Here is a 22,187-nt window from a genome sequence, read left to right on the forward strand (position 1 = left end):
CAACTGAAGCGACTTAGCGCACACACACTGTCTACCAGGAGTGAACATCAAATCATAGATCCTGGGTTCAGAGCCACAGGCCTGCCCCCACTTCAGATGCCAGTTGCAGGTCTTGGTCACTTGTACTTGTAATACATCAGCTGTAAATCAGGGATTCCCACAAGACCCTACACAGTTTTGATAATTTGCTGGAAAAACTCACAGAACTCAGGAAAGTACTTTACTTTTACGGTTACTGGTGTACTATAAAGGCTGCAACTCAGGGACAGCCAAGTGGAAGACATGCATGGGGCAAGGCGTGCAAGCAGAAGGGTGCACAGGGCTTCCCTGCTCTCTCTGGGCACACCACCGTGCCACCACTTCAGTGTGTTCACCATTTAGGACTTTTTAGGATGGTTTCATCACATTGGCATAACTGATCAAATCCCTGACTGCTGGTGATTAGCTCAGTCTCTGGGGCCCTGCCTCTCCCCAGAGGTTAATAGTTCCTACTCTCTAATCTCACTCTGAAGGTGCCTAGGAGTCTCCAGCCATCAATCATCTCATTGACATATAGAAGACACTGATCACGTATCCCCAAGAGTTTGGGGAGCTATGTGCCAGGAACTGCAGACAAAGACAAAACATTTATTTTTGATTAACCACAATTCCTCCACTCAGACACCTCCAGTGGCTCCCCATGACAATAGAGCAGAGCCCCATTTTCTCAGGGTGGCCTGTAAGTTGCATGCGATCCCATCTCTCCTGATTCCTGCCACCTTGCTCTGGTCCAGGCTGGTTCATCTTACAGATTCCTGCTTCTGCACCTTTGCCTCATCCTCCCATCCCTCCACTGAATTGAAATGGAATCAAAATATTTCTCAGGTCACCACTGGTTTAGAGATGTGAGGACCCTCAGACTTTACAGATGAGGAATTGATGGCTCAAAGAACTGAATGGCATATTCCCAGTTACAGATTCACATCTCTCAAAGGCAGAGAGAACAGTACTCATGTCTGAATTCCAATGATGAGTGCTGGGGATGACAAGCTTCAAACTGCCGAAATCTTATGTAAAATTTAAAAAGCACAAACCATAAGACAAAAAAAAAAATTTAATTTGATTATACCAAGTGGAGGATTTCTGTTCAATGAAAGACACTAAAAAATGGAGTATTTTCTGCCATATCAGTAAACAAGGATGTCACAGTCATCAGAGATGGCAGCCCTCAATATGGGCCCTAAGGGAATTTGAGAAGGAGATGAATACCAGCTATCTAGCACCCATCAGACTGTAGCCACTCCCTAGGATGAGCCCTGAGGAAGATCAGGATAAGAAAACACACATACTGGCCCCAGATATTAGAGGTACACATCAAAGGAATGACTTCAATGAGCCAGACTCCTGCAACTTTCCATACATAGAAAAGCACTACAATCCTTAACTTGGGATATTTAGTCTTCTTTAACTGACATAACTCTTTTGATGTTCAGACTATCTACTATTTTGATGTTGCAAAACTATATAAAGCACTACACTCCTTAATATAAAACTATATAGCACTACACTCATTATATAAAACTATATAAAGCACTACAATCCTTAACTTGGGATATTTAGTTTTCTTTAACTGGCATAACTCTTTTGATGTTCAGACTATCTACTATTTTGATGTTGCAAAACTATACAACCAGGCTCCTCCCCTTGCCTCCTTGAGGCAGTTCTCTCAGGGTCACTTGAGATGCTATCTCCCAGGCCTGGGCCTGATGTCCTAAAAATTCCCACCCAATAAAACAAGTTGACAATGCTATGGACAAAATTAATAGATCTAAAAATGGTAAATAATCCACTTGCAATGCAGGAGACCTAGCTTCAGTCCCTGGGTTGGGAAGATCCCCTGGAGGAGGAAACAACAATGTCTAAAACTGATTGCAGGGACTTCCTTTGTAGTCCAGTGGGCTTCCATTGCACAGGTTCAATCCCTGGTCAGGGAACTAAGATCCCACATGGTACATGGCAAGGACAAAAACAATTAGAAAAAATAAAGTTGATTATGGATCAATACTTAGAACTCTTGAAAAGTAAGAAAACTAGAGCAAACCTAATTTATAAAGAAAGAGCAAAGTATGTGACCATGCAGTTAGGGCAGAGGAAACCCATAAAGTTAACATATTAATTTTACTAATTATTAGAAAAACACAAGCTCAGATAGTGAGATGTCATTTTACACCTCTTGGAAAGCTGGAGAATGATGCAAAGTAGGGGTAAGGATGTGGTGGGGGTAGGGTCATATCTGCCTGGGGGCGGGTGGGGTGAATAGAAGGCCCCAGGAAGGCCATCTGGTGGTCAGTTCTTGAGTAAGTGTACACATCCTTGTGCCCAGCAATCCTGCCATGGGTATGGATCCTAAAGGAAGTCTCACAGGCGGGACCTGCAGGAGGCTATTTGGGGCAGCACATTTGTGGAACTTCAGCATGATGTGTCCCATGTCCAAACCCATCAAAGGGGAGCAAAAGCTAAAATGTGGGGAGGTCTTCATGGTGCACGAGGCACAGTGTGGGTGCCCAGTTCAGAACAAAAGAAACAATGAGCTGAGTAACAGAATGAGTCGCGTAACTTAAAAGTATAAGCAACTAAAACTATAACAAAGGTTCTACAATCCCACATAGAAATCAAACACAAACAGCAACATGCGAGGAGGGCTGCCTACATGGGAAATGGAAGGTGAGGCATGTGGGCTAAAGGGGGTCTATTGGGCTTGGATGAGGTAAAGTCAGGGGCCATGGTCCCCACTCAGGCTGCTGGCTCTGGCATCAGGGAATGGTTTGCTTAGGTTGAGGCTGCTGGCTGTCAGACAGAAATTGGGCTCAGTGGCCAGGGCCTTACAACAGGGCCCAAAAGAGGCTGCCCTTCCCCACAGCCCACCTTGGTGGTGAGAATCCCATCCCTGGAGATGAATCCCTTTGCTTCTGTGCTTTTGGGGGTTCACATAAGTCTGCTCAATGACTAAACATGAAGAATAGCCCAAACAAACAAACAAAAAATCCAACCTCTAGTATGTCTTGATGGAATATGTTACATGATTAGCATTTAAAAATAATTTTTTCTATAAAAACAAAAGAAATGTAAAAAAAAAAAAAGAATAGTTCAGAAATGGGACATAGAAAAGTTGGTGGAGTGGGCAGAGGAGGGTGGTAGGCTGTGTGGGCAGTCAGAATCAGATAAACTGAGAGCTTAAAACCCCAACCCCCCTTACTCACAGCTTTCTCTTTTTTTTGGCAGGACACATGGAACTAACTTTACTGAGTATTTACTCTGAGCCAGCAGGAAGCTAGGGAGTTTTACATTTGCCATCGCATGGATCACTTGCAAAAGTCTTACACAGAGGGGCGGGGTGGTAGTTGATCCCGCCAGTCTTGCAGTTGGGAACAGGAAGCTCAGAGAAAGCAACCCGCCCAACTCACATGGTGAGTACATCAGAGCTGTCTTCCTGTGCCTCCACCAACACAGCGACACTAACTAGCAGCTTGTGATGGCCTCCCTCTAGAGTTTTCTGCCTGGCAGCTGGGTCCAGAAGTCTCTAAGCTTGTCTTTGGCTCCAGTACTATCAGAACCCCCCCAGCACTGCTGGTGGAATGTAAATTGGTACAGCCACTGTGGAAAACAGTATGGAGATTCCTAAACAAATTAAGAATGAAACAAATTAAGAATAAAACGATCCAGCAATCCCACTACTGGTGACATGCCCTGAGAAAACCAGAATTCTGAAAGGCACAGGTACCCCAATGTCTACTGCAGCACCATTTACAATAGCCAGGAAGCAATTTAGATATCCATCAGTGGATGAATGGCTAAAGAAGTTGTGGTACACATATACAATGGAATATTACTCAGCCATAAAAAAGAATGAAATTGACTCAGTTATAGTGAGGTGGAAGAACCTAGAGCCTGTTATACAGAGTGCAGTCAGTCAGAAAGAAGAAAAGCAAACATTGTATACTAAAGCATATATATGGAAACTACAAAAACACTGCTGATGAACCTATTTACAGAGAAGAATGGAGACACAGGCATAGAGAATGGTCTGGTGAACACACCGGAGGAAGGAGAGAGTAGGACAAATTGAGTAGTAGCATTGACATATATCCACTACCATGTGTAAAATGGATAACTAGTGGAAGCTGCTATGTAACCAACATAGGGCGACCAGCCTGGTGTTCTGTGATGACCTAGGGGGTGGAATGGGTCGGAGGAGGGAGGCTCAAGAGGGAGGGGATACACACAGACACACACACACACAGTTATGACTGATTCAAGTTGATATTTGGCAGAGATCACCATAACACTGTAAAGCAACTAGCTACCAATAAGAAAAAAAAGAACCCCTCTAGCTGTTCTCACTGGGGCTTGCAAGTCCAGAGGCTGAGGGAACTCCTGGGGTTAAGTTAACTTCTAGTCACTTCCTCTTTGCCCTCCAAACCCATGCATCCTTAGATGTGGCTCCTCTAACCAGGCCCAGTTTCTAGAGAACTGGGGATATCCTTTCACGACTGTTTTCCACCCTGATCTACATCTCCAGCTTCCTGAGAGTCAAGAGGTGGCAGCAGGTTGGTGGGCTGGAGGTAGATTTTAACAGCAGAACAGCAATAAACTCCCTGAACGGTGTGTAAGCAAAATGACAGTGAAAAGCCACTGGAAAACCAAAACACAGTGAATGTGGCAGAGCTTTATCCCCTACTAAAGCATCACAAGAACTAAGATTTTATGCAGGTCAAACCATGTTTGTCAAACCTGCATGGAGTGAATCTGATGAGATGGTATCAAGAATCTGGCCACCAACCTTACCTTTGGCTTTCCTCCTCTTTCACAACTTGCCAACATTACATAAGTTGCCTAGTTTTCCTCAGGCCCTGGTCCAATTGTTTTGAGTGAAATTTAAAAGACAGTAAATCCATCCAACAATAAGTATTCTAAACATTTCTGATGGTGATGGGCTGTAACTTGTAGCAGATTGCTTCAGCTTCACCCAGCATCTTATCATAAACACTTGATTAACATTGTGAGCTTAATTCATCTGAAAGACGAAAACAGTATCACTTGGGAAAACTGGGAATTATCCACTTTTTTTTTTTTTCCACTGAAAGGAGTCTACACAACTGTGGAAAAAAGAGCGTCATGAAAAGCAAAGTTTAGAAAGTTGTGGTTTGTAGATGAAATCAAAACAAACTCACGTAAGGTTTATTCTTTCTGGGAGGAAATGGCAACTGTGGGCTAGTAACAATTCAGTTTTATAAATATTTATTCTGTCATTACCTAGGACAAAGCATCAGGCAGGTCTAGCTGCTGAGATAAGAACACTAAGAGACCATACACAGAATTCTTGAGACCTGCGAGTCTTTGGCACAGTCCAGATGCTGGCAAGTCCCCCAGATAAATGCTGTGGCTCAGATAAACACAAAGGCTATGGGGCTCATAGCTTTTGAATTGCAGTGGCGCTGAGTGTTCCTGATAACCTTAAAACCAACGATCAGATAGAGAGGACCTCTCTGTCCTTCTTTCATCTCTCTACAATGAGCTTTCCTGGAAAAAAAAAAAAAAGAAGTCTACCCACCCTGTATCTTTCCTGTCCTCCTCTCTCCAAGTTTCCAGGGGGAAAAATACAACACTGTGCTTTGCCTACCTCTCTGTTCCTCTGATACAAAGTGTACCGTTAGCCTGCTGTATCCCAGGCAGGACCACACCTCTCCCCGGCTCCCATATCCACATACCACATCTCCCTGGACCCCTGGCTCTGTTCCTGTTGTAAAACTTCTAGGATTTTTTCCCCCAGTTTCACCACACAGAATCCCTTCACTCTAGGATTTCACACACTGCTAAACTCGGGCGTTAGTTTGACTTACAAAAGTCATACCTATTTATTACTGTGCCACTCCTCTCTGCTCCTTTTCTAGAATTCAGTCCAACAAAATAAGGCATCACCTTTAACAGAGCACTGAGGAGCTGGCACTTGCAGCCTCTCATCTCTTAAGTGGGACTCTTCCTACATCTCTGCTGCCAAACTGGTTTTAATGAAATTCTTTGAAACCCAGTACTTTCAGTATTTTGGCTTCCTAGGGAAGTTTCTTTATTTCTGTTTTTAAACCTCTACAACAGTGTCTGGTAATAATAAGAACTAACATTTAAAGAGGTCATACCATATGCCAGCCAACCCTCTGAAGTGGGCTTCCCTAGTGGCTCAGTGGTAAAAAATCCACCTGCCAATGCAGGAGATGTGGGTTTGATCCCTGGGTGGGGAAGATGCCCTGGAGAATGAAATGGCAACCCACTCCAGTATTCTTGCCTGGGAAATCCCACGGACAGAGGAGCTTGGCAGATGATAATCCATGGGGCTGCAAAACAGTCTGACACAGTTTAGCAACTAAACAACAACTATGTGTCGGCCAACCCTCTGAAAGCAGACAGGATTATTACCCTGTTTTCTAGAGGCAGGAACTAAGGCACAGAGAAAGTCAGCTGCACACAGAAGGTGTCCAGCTGGGATTCTCCCCAAGACTGTGAGCTTAATTATGCTTAAGCTCTGGGGTCAAAGGGATCTGGGATCTATTATTATCCTATCTCGCTCCCTGTCTTGGTGCACATGACCTGGATAATGCACTTAACCTCTTTGTCCCTGAGTTTGTTTCCCTTCCAATTAACTGGAGATAAAGCATTTCTTCGAAAGACCAAGCAGTAAATGAGAGATATGTGAGGGGTCTACCTCGGTCCAGGGCACAGTGTAACTGGGGTCCTGCACATCCCAGCTGAACCTCCTCACTGGCAAGTCCGAGTCCTGCTCCTCTAAATACCCAATTTCTTGGTGGAGGTACAACATCAGTCCATTTAAGACGAATCAGCCAAGGGGCGTCTATGTAAGCATCCACCTGGAAGACTGCCGGGAGTCTCGCTTTCTCTCCACATCGCTCAGCGCCGGGGTCCTAGGCTCGCCACCCACGGCCTCACCATCTGCGGCTCCTTCACCTGGGCATCTCTCTCGCTCGGACACTCCACCCCGGGGGCTCCCCAGCCTGCCGGGCTGGCGGTCTTACCATGGCATCATAGCGCAGGGCGTTCATGAAGTGCGCCACCTCGGTGCCCTTGTACACGGTGAACCAGATGGTGCCCTGGTACTGGTCGCCGGCGTCGAGCAGCAGCACGTGGGGCTCGGCGCGGCGGATCTGGTGCACCTTGGTGGCAAGCCGTGCCACGCCGCCCACGCAGCGGCTGGCGTTGACACACTTGCTCGAGTCCTCGCTCGTCTGCTCCAGGCGGCTGTGTACGTCGTTGGTGTGCAGGATGGTGAGCTCCCAGGCGCGCGCCGCGGGCCACAGCAACGCGCCCAGCGCGAGGAGCCTCAGCGCCGGGGTGCGTGCGGCTCGGGGATCCATGGCTGCGGCTGGTGGCGAGAGCGCGAGCGCCCGTGAGTGCGAGCCAGACGGGCGGTCGAAGGAGGGCGGCGGCGAGTCGAAGGAAGCTTGCGCGGGCCTGCGGGCGGGGCTGGGCCGGGCCGGGGCGGGCTCTCCCGAGGCCGGCCCCACACGGCCAGGCGCACACCCCCGCGGTCACCCCGTCCGACCCTGGCCAGCGGGGCGGCTCGGGCGCGGCTGGCGGCTGGCACTCGCTCCGGGCGGGAACAGTGAGGAGGTTGTTCCCCGCGGGAAGAGGGCACCGGTCACGGTCCCGGCCCGACCAGGGAGCCTGGACCCTAGTGGTCCCACTGTCGGTGACGGGCTGCTCTTTGGGAGGTGCGCGGGAGGACTTGGAGGGCCCACTCCGCTTCCAGCTCTTCGCTGATCTTGCCTCTTTAAATTTTTCTAGAGGGATGCGTTGTTTCTGTGGGTTTGTGGTTGCCAGTTCTCACTTGAAAGAAGGGGAAGAGGGAAGAGAGAGGAGGTGGAAAGGAAAATAGGTGAGAGGAGGGAGCGAGGGCAGCGCTGTGCTTTGGGGGCTGTGGGAGTGGTGACTTAAGAAAAATACACAGCCTGAGAGTTGACTGTTAAGTTTTATTTGGGGCAAAAAAAGGACTGTAGCCTGGGAGATAGCACCTCAAATAGCTCTGAGAAACTGCTCCAAAGAGGTAGGGGGGAAGGAGAATATATATGTGATTTTGGTGAAGGCAGAGTACATGCAATCAAGTCCCTATTTTTTCCAGAAAATTTCTACTGGTCTCAGGAAGCTTTAGTCACAAGAAATAGTCGTCACCATGAAGGACTTCAGCGCTTTTCTAGATGTGAGGAAATAAAAGAATTGGGCTCAAAAAATCAGCTCCTGAAAATATCTATCTGAAGATCTGTCCTTCCAGTCCCCATCTCCCCCTCATCCCCCCACCTCACACCATCCCCCGCTCCCCACAACATCCACCCCCCCACCAGCACAGAGTGCCTCATTTCTGCTCTCACCCTGAACTCCTTTCAGGCGATGCTGAAGGTCAGCAGCTGCAGCAGTACATGATTTAATCCTTGCAGAGGTAGATGGCACGGTTTGTAGTTGACAGGGCTCTCTCATGGGCATAAATCCGACTGTACTTTGGAAGGCATTTCCTGGCCATTTCGTCCCACAGTGCCCTAAAGGCTCATTCCTAGATCTGGCAAAGATTTTGCTGATGGGCCGCTCAATGTGCTGTTACTGGACTAGGTCTATCAACAGTAACCAAAGGGCTCTGGACCACCTACCTCTCTTAATCTGTTATGGTCCAGGAAAAATTCCCTCTTGTTGTATCTTCTCATATCTAGAGTTACACTGTTACAATCATTGATCACATAATATTAGTTGCTCAGTTGTGTCCGACTGTTTGAGACCCCATGTACTGTAGCCTGCCAGGCTCCTATGTCCGTGAAATTCTCCAGGCAAGAATACTGGAGTGGGTTGCCATTTCTTTCTCCAACTGCATACAAAACTATAGATTTGATCAACTTCTTTAAATCGCCTAGTCATGATTATTTTCATTGAAGTTTCTGTCACACATTTGATAATGCAAGAAACAACAATCTTGTAAAACAGGCAAAGTTCAGTAACATAGCTAGCAGTATTATTAAAGTCATAAGTAAGAATTCAGCCGAGAACTTCCATTAAGTGTAGCGCAATATAGCCTCAGGTCGTCTGACTTAGTTTATTCTGCACCAATCTTTATTTTTCAGGGAAATTATATATCCGCACAGTCCATAGGTCCCAGCCCAATTTCCTAGTGTTTCTAGGCTGGTTATCCTTAGTATAATTTAATTGTTCTCAAGATAAAGGAAGGCCTTAAAACTTAAATGATGATAGCCTGGTGTTAATCACATAAATCCATCCCATAATTGTGGGAGGTTTTATTCCTTAATTCCTTGGCTGAATTTTTGCTTGTTGCTCTGACTGAGTTTGAGTAACTTTAGAGGAAAATTCATATTTATGGCCAGAATCAGAGCAATAACTAACTGGCCAGGTGAGAGAATTCTAGTAATATGAAGAATAGCCTGAACAGGACTGAACTTCCTTTCTTCTAAAATAAAGTTCCTTAGGGCCAATTAGAGGCTTGGGATGGAGAAGTCCATCAAAGTAGTCTAGAAGTATAGACACAGATAATTGGCTGCAAACTCAACAATTGGATTGATTTTTAAAATGAGCATAGAATCGTGTCCATGATAGAAAAACATTTGATTTATATGCAGAGGTCTAAGAAGTCAAGAAAATATTATAAATAATTGTATGATCAGGTCCAGCATCTTGGGTAAGCTGTCACTTCTGATGTTATCTTCTTCTTCTCATGGTGGGTGTAGTTTCCTCTGTTTGAGCTTTGTTTTAAGGTGGGTTTGAGGTCAGCATTCCTCTCTATAGACCAGTCTGATGTAGGGGCCTTTAGAAGTGGGAATTAATCCAAGAGTCAGTTTCCCTTCAGATTCACTGTGCATGAGCTAGTTAAGAGCACCTGATAAAAAGTCCTTCCATCCAGTTTGGAAACAATCCTTTATATCTTTTCCAATATACGTGATCCCCTGTTTGCAGGTCCTGGGGTATCTGATTTTCATTCAAAGATTACTGAGATAAGCTTTAGAAACAAAACTTAGAGTGTCCTTTTAGTAATTCAATTACCTTTACGATAATATAGTGTAACAACAAGGAACTCTCTGGGAAATGAATCAGTAAGTGCAGACCTCCATGAACAAAACTGGAATTTAACATTTTTTGAAACATAATCTCTTTCTCTCTAAAATTACCCTAATTTCTATCAAATATCCACATTTTGTTGTTATTGTTTAGCTGCTAAGTCATGTCTGACTCTTTTGTGATCCCATGGACTGTAGCCCGCCAGGCTCCTCCGTCCATAGGATTTCCCAAGCAAGAATATGGAGTGGGTGAAGGGGCATCTTCCAGGATTGTTGCTGCCAGTGCCCCCATTCCCATGGCGAGCCACTACTGATCCACGCCTCCACAGGAGATCCTCCAACACCAGCAAGGTCTCATTTCTCCCAAACAATCCCTTTAGCTTCACACCATTGAGCAAGAGACATACTCTTTGATGATGTAAAGATCCACAATGAGGCTGGCTGGCTGCCTCCTTTGAGGAAATCACATTGGACCATCCTATAAGAAGGGAGCTCCTATAAGAAGATGATTTACAGCCTGGACCCAAATAAGGAAAAAATACTTGACTCACAAAGTAAACCTTCTGTACTTAGGTTTTAAAGATAAACACAACTAAAACATTAAAAAACAAAAACAAAACAACCTGGAGTATGTTGCCATTTCCTTCTCTAGGGGGTCTCCCAACCCACAGATAGAACCCATGTCTCCTGCATAGGCAGGTGGATTCTTTATCACTGAGCCACCTGGGAAGCCAATTGTCACCTATGTGTGCTTAGTCGCTCAGCTGTATCTGACTCTCTTGCATCCCCGTGGACTGTAGCCTGCCAGGCTTCTCTGTCCATGGGATTTTTCAGGCAAGAATACTGGAATGGGTTGCCATTTCCTCCCTCCTCCAGAGGATCTTCCCAACCCAGTACTGAACATGCATCTCCAGCGTCTCCTGCATTGTAGGTGGATTCTTTACCTGATGAGCCATGGGGAAGACCTTATTTGTTGCAAAATAAGTGTGGTCTCAAAAAACCATGGCCTCATAATTTATGTAACTATAATTTATCATATAGGCTTTTTGCTTTGCTGAAACTTTTGGAAGGAGTCACAGACTGAACTTACAAAAAACACCTTTCAGGGCTGGGAGAGTCACCAAGGACTTAAGAGATCTAGGTGAATTCCTCCCTTTACAAGGTACCCAATATACCTTGAAATTTCTGACCTGTTAGTGAGGTAGCCCTCCTAATTTATGTGATAAAGCTGCTGGGAATCTAAGGGTTTCTAATCTCTGGAGGAGCAGATAGAGAAAAAGGATAAATGCTTCAATTCTGCTTACAAATGTATAATTTACCAAATTATTGTAAGCCATGATTAGTTGGAGGGGAAGGTTTTCCTTATACGTGGAAAACACAGATTCAACCCAACAATTTTTCAGATGGAAACCATAAAAATTGTAATGATATTCATGTGTTCACTGTCTTCTGTAACTAACTCTTTTTGTTAACAGTTTTATCAAGCCAGCAGGTGTTTTCCCATTAGGATGCTTTCATCTCTTACTCAGTTCAGCATTCTGGTCCTGAAGGTTAGACACTTCAGAAGGTTCTTTCTGTTAATCTTAAAAAGGAAGCACTCTTGCAAAGGCATCAGTGAAACCACAATGACAAAAGACTTACAAAGGCACATTTAAAATCTGATGACAATTCAATTGACAAAGTAACCTGGTCACTGCTGTGATATATAACACTTGTAAACAATAACTAGAATTATGACTGATAACATTTTACACCATTTCAGAATTTTAGAAACTCTATATAATTCCTAGGATATCTGTATTAGTAATATTTACTGTACAATATAACCTAAGCTGTCACATACAGTTGTGAGAGCTGGACCTTAAAGAAGGCAGACCTTAAAGAATTGATGCCTTTGAACTGTGTTATTGGAGAAGACTCCTGACAGTCCCTTGTCCAGCAAGGAGAACAAACCAGTCAATCTTAAGGGAAATCAACCCTGAATACTAGTTGGAAGGATTGATGCTGAAGTTGAAACTCCAGTATTTTGGACATCTGATGGGAACGGCTGACTCATTGGAAAAGTCCCCGATGCTGGGAAAGATTGAGGGCAGATGGAGAAGAGGGTGTCAGAGGATGAGATGGCTGGATGGCATCACCGATGCAGTGAACATGAATGTGGGCAAACTTTGGGGGATGATGAGGGAGAGAGAGGCCTGGTGTGCTGCGGTCCATGGGGTCACAAAGAGTTGGACACAACTGGGCAACTGAACAACAACATAACCTAAGAAGATTTATTACTTATTGACAATACTTCCCATGTAATTTAATGTACCAAAAAACTTAATTAGTTTAATATCTCTCTTTGGGATGTTTCAGGGGCCCTTTGAAGCATCCCAAAGTTAACTAATGGTCAAAGGACTTCATTAAATTTTGATTTAGAAAATTTTGTCAATAAATATCAAAAGAATTTAGAACACTCAGTCAGATAGGATCATAGGTCACTGTGAAACAACAGTTATTCACTTAGCTACAGTACCAAAATTTCCAAAGGCCAATTACAGAACAGATCACTTCAGAGGTAAATAAACTTAAAATCTGTTATCAAAGGCAGTTCAGCATCTTAAGAAAACTTGTACCATGCATGAAATTCTTTTCTTGGGGCCTGCTTTCTGCAAACCTTCCTTACTTTCTGTAGCCATCACTTAATTTGCCCATCCAGAAACAGTCATCTGTAAACCAGACCTATTTCCTTTTTTCTTAACAAAATACAATTCCATTTACATGCCGTCTTTACTGAGGATACGCATCCTACTTTTCTTAAGCAACCATCAACTGTCATTTATATTAGTATTCTGTAGATTGATGAACATAAATACCAGTGATAATAATTTAGATGATTTAGGAAAAATTTCTAAAAATATTTGCTTTCTTGTAGAGAACCTCTCAGGATGGCACCAAACATATTCATTAGTAGTCCAAAATATCTTTAAGTTTTCTATAAGAGGGAGCCAGTGTTTAGTATTAAATGTTTCAGTACCTTATTTTGTTTAGGAGTGACTAGCTAGTCAATAAACTTTCTCGTATTCCATTATCTCATTACATCTTTTTGGTATCTCTTTACATGATCTCTTTACAATTCTTATCTTATTACATTTTCTTTCCTTAAAAGTTTCTTCACATTGAGTTATTTTCCTTGCTGACAAATTTGCAACACATATAATAAGATCTTAGTTAGCTTATATTAAACCTAGGCACAATGAAAGTATTATACTGATTATTATATTGACGACTCTTAAGACATACATGTATTCAGACAGACACACTGAGAGATCTAACTTCATTTTCTAAACCTAGTCATGAGTCAGATATCACAATATAAAACTCACTAGTTTATAAGTAGCAGTTGGAATAAAAAAATTTTTTTAAAGGCTTCATACCCTTTTTGTCCCCCTTCAGTCTCAGAAATTAGAGATGGTCTAGATAAGGGATCCTGAGAGCTCTGGTCTCAAGGATCAGGGAGCAAAAATCAGGTTCTTCAAATAGGACTTATTTCCTCAGGACTTACTACTATTTTCTTTCAAGCTAGCTTCTCTACTGGTTGGGAATTAAACCAGTTAGGGGTTGGTTAACCTTCAACAGGCATTGTGTACTTAATTGGTGCAATTGAAGGTTCATACTTTTCATAGATACCTCCTTTTTTTCTTTTAATGGTTTTGAAAAGTTGGTCAGCCAGTATAACAAGAGCGTTTATGTGTAACTCAGACCAACCTAGATTGTCTTTTGACAAAGTAGCCAAATCCTCATCTAAACCTTCTGAAAAGACAGAATTAAGCAAAGGGTCATATTGGTGGTTAGAGAATGACTCAGGTGTCAAGCCAGAATATTGCTTCATTTTTTTCTTTTTCTTTTCCCCAAACCTTTCATAATTGTCCAGAATTGATTCATTTGATCTTTGCTTACACTGTTGAATCTCTGTCCAGTCTACAGTTTTTAGAAAAAGCTCTGGATTAAGTTCAAGTAGTTTTTGAGCTAATCCCTTGTATTCAGTGTGAGCCTCTAGAGTATGTGATTCAAAGTTCACTAAGAGGTGTTTCCATCTTTTTTTCTTTATTAATACCCTTGCTTTACTTTCAGAAACTAACAGTTGTATTAACTGATATACACCTGAAAACCTGGGATCATAGGAGCAGATGGTTAACTTGAATTTATTAGCAAATTCCAATGGATCCTGACTTGAACTGGGAAATTTCTCAATCAAGGTTCAAAGTTCTGCTCGAGTCCTGGTTGTGTATGTAAGCACTGAGGATGGTTCACTTCTCCTTGGAATAATTTTCTCTTTAAGGCAACTATAATCACTTCTGAATTTTTAAATCCTCCGTTACTGGGGGAAGGGGAGCGGCAGGAGGAGGAAGAATTGGAAGAGAAACAAGTGCTAACATCTGGTCAAGTAACTCAGATAGAAGAAGATATGTAGTGGGAGGTTGTTTCCATCTCTGGCTACTGTGAATAATGCTGTTATGAATGTGCTGTACAAGGATCTGTTCAAGTCTCTGCTTTCAACTCTTTTGGGTTTATGTCCAGAAGTAGAATTGCTGGATTGTGCACAGTAGTTCTGAATGAGTGAATGTGTGAAGTCGCTCAGTCGTGTCCCACTGTTTGCGACCCCATGGACTGTAGCCTACCAGGCTCTTCCATCCATGGGATTTCCCAGGCAAGAATACTGGATTGGATTGCCATTCCCTTCTCCAGGAAATCTTCCCATCCCAGGAACTGAACTCAGTTCTCCCGCCTTGCAGGCAGATTCTTTACTGTCTGAGCCACCAGGGAAGCCCATTCAGCAAATACTTACTGAATATTTGACACACTGTGACAGGTGTTAATGGGGCTCTGGGGCTAAAATGGGTCACAGGACAGACCTGTCCTTAAAGCTCTTACCGTTCAGTGTGTGCCAGGTTGAATTGTGTCCCACCAACTCTGACCCCCAAGACCTCAGAATGTGACCTTATTAGGCAATAAGGGCTTCCCTGGTGGCTCAGAAGGTAAAGAATCTGTCTGAAATGCAGGAGATCCAGCTTTGATCCGAGGGTAGGGAAGATCCCCTGGAGAAGGGAATGGCAATCCACTCCAGTATTCTTGCCTGGGAAATCCCATGCACAGAAGAGCCTGGTGGACTACAGTCCATGGGGTTACAAAGAGTTGGACACGACTGAACAACTGCCCATATGCACACACACGTGTTCTGGTATGACTGGTGTACTTATAAAGGGAAATTTGGACACAGAGTCAGATGTGCATAGAAGGGAGATGATGTGAAGATGTTGAAAAGGCAACAGGCCCTAAATGGAGTCATTTATGCCAAGCCCCAAATCACCAAACTAAGACTTTAATTACAGTTTCAGCTCTCCCAGAAGTGGAATCTTACCCTAGTCAATCAAGAATCGCCTGATCAACATTAGTCAAGTAATCTGCCTGTCAGACCCTTGCCATCCCCTCTAAGGAAAGTCGTCTTGCAACAAACAATCTGCTTTTTTTTTGCCTAGTACTTCTTTATTCCTGCTCTAGTCTGTCTATAAAATCTCTTGCCTTGTTTAACTGTTCAGGGAACCTTTCCATCTGCTAGATTGTTGATGCTGCTTGAATCTTGAATCATGAATCTTTATACAGAGCCAATAAGATCTTTAATGCTTACTCAGTTAAATTTTGTTTTTCATAAAGACACACACAGGGAGAACACCACATAAACTTGAAGGCAAAGAGCACAGTGATGCTTCCACAAGCCAAAGTACGCCAAAGATTGCCTGAAAACCACTGGAAGCTGCAAGAGAGGCATGAAGCAAAATCTGCCATCATGGCCCTCAGAGAGAGCCAACGCTGCTGACACCTTGATCTCACTGTAGCCTCCAGGAAAGTGTGCCAGTGCACTTCTGTTGCTTAGGCCACTCAGTTGGCGACATGTTGTTACAGAGGCCCTGGGAAACTAATACGTGAAGGCAAGACAAAGCAATCACAAAACTGTGTGACATGTGAATGGGGCGTATATGTGATGCCTCGGAGGGTGGTGTGGGTGAGGTGAAAATCACGTCTTACTGGCCTTGAGGGCCCATGAAAGGGGTTTAGATTTGCCCCTGGGTCACAAGCCAGGAGAACCTTGCCATCTGGCAGAAGACACAAAGGAATTTTATTTTTTTAAACTGCAGAAGGGGACATATTCTTCCCGTCCTTAGCTCTTCATCTGGTAGAATGCAGGCTTTCTCAACTGGAAACAGCTAAGAGATGGAGCAAAGCCCCAGAATCCTTGGCAGGATAGGAGGCTGTGAAAGTCACCCCTGAGAAGGCCTTACGCTGGAGTGCATTCCCTGGTCCTGCCACCTCCCATCTGTGTTGCTCCAGGTGTCGCCCTGGTCACGAGGAACTGCTCTGGGAAGAAGACCATGGATGGGGGCATTTTGATTTCATGTACTTGATGAATTTTAGCTAGAAGGCTTGTGAATGAAATTATATTAGTTCTGCGAATTAAACTGGTTTTAATTCAGTTTAAAGCAATGATCCTCCCCGCCCCCCACCCCGACTCTTAGCAGAGTTTAAAATTCAAGAAGCAAATTTATGTTGGGGTCAATAAGAAGAAACCAAGGAGTTGATAAGTTTGGGCTTGAGAACAAGGGCTTACAATCTTCCAAAGGCAAAAAATCTAGATTCTGGAAAAGAACAAGGAGTTACTGTTCTTTGTCAATGTGGTCATTTTAAAATAATGTTTCTTTTTCTGACAAAAATGTTGTTTCCAACTTTGGGGATTTTTGTATTGAATGCCCTTTACGTTTCGAAAGACTTTTTAAAACATCATTGCAATGAAACTAGAAAATCTGTGGATTTACCTTGATTTTTAAAGAATATAATTTTGTTTCATTCTGTAATGATATATGCAGTTATTACAGAGCTCAAAATTGGAAATTTGGGGCATGGCAAATATTTGGAGTTTACATTAAACCAAAAATGCTAAATCTTATGCAAATGTGATAAAACATGGGATTTCAGTTGCAATTAAAATGTACTATAATGAGAAAGAATGGTATCTTCTAGGAAATAGTTCTATTTCCTAAAAGGAATTATATGAATCTATAAAATTTTCCTCTTGAACATTCTGAGTAAGATTCATTTTACAATCAGAGTTTAGTTTTTGATTTTGTATTTTCCTTTCATATGCTTTGGTTATATATTATAATATTTTAAGTTGACTTGGGGAAATTTGAACTCATAATTTTACAGTAACAGATATTCAGTGAGTTCTGAGAATTTGCAGTTCTATACCATGTTTATCTGTAATTAAAATTAGGATGCTGATACTGAATTTCACCCAGAAATCTCTTGAATTAAACCTCAAAAGCCTGTAATTCCACCACTTAGCCTCTTTCTGGCCAATTAGTGGAATTATGAAGTAGTTGTACTGTCTTGATCTCTCCGTAGGAAAATTAAAAACTTTGATGGGCATTGGTTAAAATAATACTAATTGGGAGAATCATTTCGATGTATACACTACACAGTTTAGAATAAGTATTATATTTTAAATTTATGAGAGGACTGACACTACTCAACTTAGAAACTTACCATAAAGCTACAGCCCTCAAAACAGTGTAGTATTATGAGAGTAGATACATAGATCGATGGAACAGAATAGAGAGTCCAGAAGCAATCCATAGAAATGTAAACCAATCAGTAAACTGACCCTTGACAAAGAACAAAGATGATACAATGGAGAAAAATTAGTCTTTTCAACAATTGCTACTGGAACAACTGGATATCCACATGCAAAAAAAAAAGAAAAAGAAAAAGAAACAGAGTTTTTACTTCCATCACAAGAATGAACTCAAAATTACTCATAAACCTAACTATAGAACAAAAAAACTACAAAACTCCAAGGAGATAACACACGAAAATCCAGATGACTCCGGGTATGGTGATACCTTTTTATTAGATACAACACCAAAGATAGGACTCCTGCAAGAAATAATTGATAAGCTGAACTTCATTCAAATTAAAAACCTCTGCTCTGTGAAAACTCTCAAGAGAATAAGTAGACACTATAGACTGTGAGAAAACATTTATAAAAGACATGCCTGTTAAAGAACTTATCCAAGATATACCAAGAACTCTTAAAACTCAACCATAAGTAAAGAAACTATTCCAATTAAAAATGGGCAAAAGATCTTATCAAGAAATATATACAGACAGCAAATAAGCATATGAAAAGATGCTCCACATCCTATGTCACTTGGGAAATGCAAATTAAAACAACAATGAGGCTCTCTAAGAGTCACCCCTGCGCAGCTTTCTTGAGGCAAATGAGCCTGAGGCAGCCATTGCCTGCTCTGTGTTCTCCAGTACCTGGATTCTTACCCTTGCAGATGCCTGAGGAAGTGCACCATGGAGAGAGAGGTGGAGCCATTTGCCTTCAAGGCAGAAATTGCCCAACTCATGTCTCTTATTATTAATACCTTCTATTCCAACAAGGACATTTTTCTTCCAGAGTTGATCAGTAATGCTTCTGATGCCTTGGACAAGATTTGCTGAGAGCCTGACAGATCCTTCCAAATTGGACATTGGTAAAGAGCTGAAAATTGACATCATCCTGAACCCCCAGGAATGTCCTCTAACTCTGGTGACATGGGCATTGGCATGACCAAAGCTGATCTCGTAAATAATTTGGGAACCATTGCCAAGTCTGGCATTAAAGCATTTATGGAGGCTTTTCAGGCTGGTGCAGACATCTCTATGATTGGGTGATTTGGTGTGGGCTTCTACTCTGCCTACCTAGTGGCAGAGAAAGTGGTTGTGATCACAAAGCATAACAATGAGGAACAGTATGCCTGGGAGTCTTCTGCTGGCAGTTCCTTCACTGTTTGTGCTGACCATGGTGAGCCTATTGGCAGGAGTACCAAAGTGATTCTCCACCTGAAGTAAGACCATACAGAGTACTTGGAAGACAGGCGGGTCAAAGAAGTGGTGAAGAAGCACTCACAGTTCATAGGCTATCCCATAAAACTATCTGCAGAAAACATGAGAAGGAAATCAGTGATGATGAGGCTGAAGAAGAGAAAGGTGAGAAAGAATAGGAAGATAAATATGATGAAGAGTAGCCTATGATTGAAGATGTGGGTTCAGATGAGAAGGATGATAGTGGCAAAGATAAGAAGGAAGACAAGATAAAGCAGAAGTACATTGCTCAGGAAGAATGGAACAAGACCAAGCCCATTTGGACCAGAAACTCTGATGACATCATCCAGGAGGAATATGGTGAGTTCTACGAGAGTTTTACCAATTACTGGGAAGATCACTTGGCAGTAAAGCACTTCTCTGTAGAAGGTCAATTGGAATTCAGAGCACTGCTGTTCATCCCCCGTTGGGCTCCTTTTGACCTCTTCGAGAACAAAAAGAAAAAGACCACCAAACTGTATATCTGCCATGTGTCCATCATGGACAGCTGTGATGAGTTGATTCCAGAATATCTCAACTTCATCCATGGGGTGGTTGACTCTGAAGACCTTCACCTGAACATCTCCCGAGAAATGCTCCAGCAGAGCAAAGTTCTGAAGGTTATTCATAAGAACATTGTTAAGAAGTGCCTTGAACTCTTTTCTGAGCTGGCAGAAGACAAGGAGAAATATAAGGAATTCTATGAGGCATTCTCTAAAAACCTGAAGCTTGGAATCCATGAGGACTCCACTAACTGGCGATGCCTTTCCGAGCTGCTGCGCTATCACACCTCCCAGTCTGGAGATGAGATGACTTCTCTCTCAGAATATATGTCTCACATGAAGGAGACCCAGAAGTCCATCTGTGACATCACTGGTGAGAGCAAAGAGCAGGTTGCCAACTCTTCCCTTGTGGAGTGCGTGTAGAAGCAGGGCTTTGAGGTAGTGTACGTGATGGAGCCCACTGATGAGCACTGTGTGCAGCAGCTCAAGGAGTCTGATGGGAAGAGTCTGGTCTCCATGACCAAGGAGGGCCTGGAGCTGCCTGAGTACAAGGAGGAGAAGAAGATGGAGGAGAGCAAGGCCAAGTTTGAGAACCTCTGCAAACTCATGAAAAGAGATCTTGGATAAGAAGGTGGAGAAGGTGACAATCACCAACAGGCTCGTGTCTTCACCCTGCTGCTCTGTGATGAGCACCACAGCTGGACAGCCAACATGCAGTGCATCATGAAAGCTCAGGCACTTTGGGGCAACTTGACCATGGACTAAATGATGGCCAAAAAGCACCTGGAGATCAGTTCTGACCACCCCCTCGTGGAGACCCTGCAGCAGAAGGCAAGAGGCAGGATAAACGGCAAGGCCGTCAGGGACCTGGTGGTGCTGCTATTTGAAACTGCACTGCTCTCCTCTGGCTTCTTGCTTGAGGATCCCCAGACCAACTCCAGACGCATCTCCCACATGATAAAGCTTGGCCTGGGCGTTGATGAAGACAAGGTGATAGCAGAGGAGCCCAGTGCTGCTGTTCCTGATGAGATTCCCCACCTTGAGGGTGACAAGGATGCCTCTTGCATGAAAGTAGATTAGGAGTTTCTACCTGCAGCCTGCTCCCTCTGTATAGCATCCCCATGGTGCACCCAGTGGCAGCCCTAGTGGCCGTGGCTCATGTGGTTCCCTCTGCTGATGTCTGGTGGTTTTATTTCTGTCCTTCTGTCTAAGGCAGGATACAAGGGCCTCAAGCAAGCCCTATCCCAATCCATGTTTGACATGGGGTTTGAATATTGTGTGTTGTGTGTTTTTTTTTGTTCTGAAATTAAAGTATTGGGGGAAAAACCCCAAAACAAAACAGTGAGATACCACTACATGCCTCTTCAGTTCAGTTCAGTTGCTCAGTTGTGTCCGACTCTTTGCGACCCCATGAATTGCAGAACGCCAGGCCTCCCTGTCCATCACCATCTCCCGGCGTTCACTCAGACTCACGTCCATTGAGTCGGTGATGACATCCAGCCATCTCATCCTCTGTCATCCCCTTCTCCTCCTGCCCCCAGTCCCTCCCAGCATCAGAGTCTTTTCCAATGAGTCAACTCTTTGCATGAGGTGGCCAAAGTACTGGAGTGTCAGCCTTAGCATCATTCCTTCCAAAGAACACCCAGGACTGATCTCCTTCAGAATGGACTGGTTGGATCTCCTTGCAGTCCAAGGGACTCTCAAGAGTCTTCTCCAACACCGCAGTTCAAAAGCATCAATTCTTCAGTGCTCAGCTTTCTTCACAGTCCAATTCTCACATCCACACATGACCACTGGAAAAACCATAGCCTTGACTAGATGGACCTTTGTTGGCAAAGTAATGTCTCTGCTTTTCAATATGCTATCTAGGTTGGTCATAACTTTTCTTCCAAGGAGTAAGCGTCTTTTAATTTCATGGCTGCAGTCACCATCTGCAGTGATTTTGGAGCCCCCTAAAATAAAGTCTGGCACTGTTTCCACTGTTTCCCATCTATTTCCCATGAAGTGATGGGACCAGATGCCATGATCTTCATTGTCTGGAAATGGCCAAAATCTAGAATGCTGCAAGAGCAAATGCTGGCAAGGATGAGTAGCAAAAGGAACTCTCATTCGTTGCTGGTGGGAATGAAAAATGGTATAGTCACTTTGGAAGAAAGTATGGTAGTTTCTTACAAAATATAAACATACTCTTACTATATAATCTCTCAATCTCTTTACTTGATAATTTACCCCAGTGAGTTGAAAATTTATGTTCACCCAAAAACCTGTACATGGATGTTTATAATAGCTTTGTTCAGAATTGCCAAAACTTGGAAGAACCAAGATGTCCTTCAGTGGGTGAGTAGATAAACTGTGATACATTCAGACAATGGAACATTATTCTGTACTAAAAAGAAATAAGCTATGAAACCATGAAAAGATGTGGAACTATGAAACCAGCTTAATTCCATAACCAATGAAACGTTATTTAGCGCTAAAAAGAAATGAGTTATAAAACCTTAAATGTACATCACTAAGTGAAAGATACTAATCCAAAAAGTCTGATACTATATGATTCGAACTATATGATATTCTGGAAAAGGCAAAATTCTGGAGACAGGAAGAGGGTCAGTGGTTGCCATGGGTTAGAGTAGAGGAA

At 43.2% G+C, this 22,187-nt stretch overlaps 1 protein-coding gene and 1 pseudogene across 3 annotated transcripts in view; one reads left to right on the top strand and one right to left on the bottom strand.

Moving 5' to 3' along the window:
- Positions 1 to 7,460, bottom strand: part of NT5E (5'-nucleotidase ecto) — a 69,838-nt gene extending 62,378 nt beyond the window's left edge. For 2 of the 3 annotated variants that reach the window (XM_004011302.6, XM_060419587.1), the window contains exon 1: positions 7,065 to 7,460. In XM_004011302.6, coding sequence (XP_004011351.1) covers positions 7,065 to 7,403 — 339 coding nt within the window. In that variant the 5' untranslated portion in view covers positions 7,404 to 7,460. Of the gene's footprint in view, positions 1 to 6,736 lie in introns of all 3 variants that reach the window. The other variant, XM_060419589.1, reaches the window with a different exon arrangement.
- Positions 7,461 to 7,588: 128 nt separating this feature from the next.
- On the top strand, positions 7,589 to 20,891 carry LOC132660244 (heat shock protein HSP 90-beta-like; annotated as a pseudogene).
- The last annotated feature ends 1,296 nt before the right edge of the window (positions 20,892 to 22,187 follow it).

The sequence above is a fragment of the Ovis aries genome, chromosome 8 (genome assembly GCF_016772045.2).
Source record: "Ovis aries strain OAR_USU_Benz2616 breed Rambouillet chromosome 8, ARS-UI_Ramb_v3.0, whole genome shotgun sequence".
Lineage (NCBI taxonomy): Eukaryota > Metazoa > Chordata > Mammalia > Artiodactyla > Bovidae > Ovis > Ovis aries.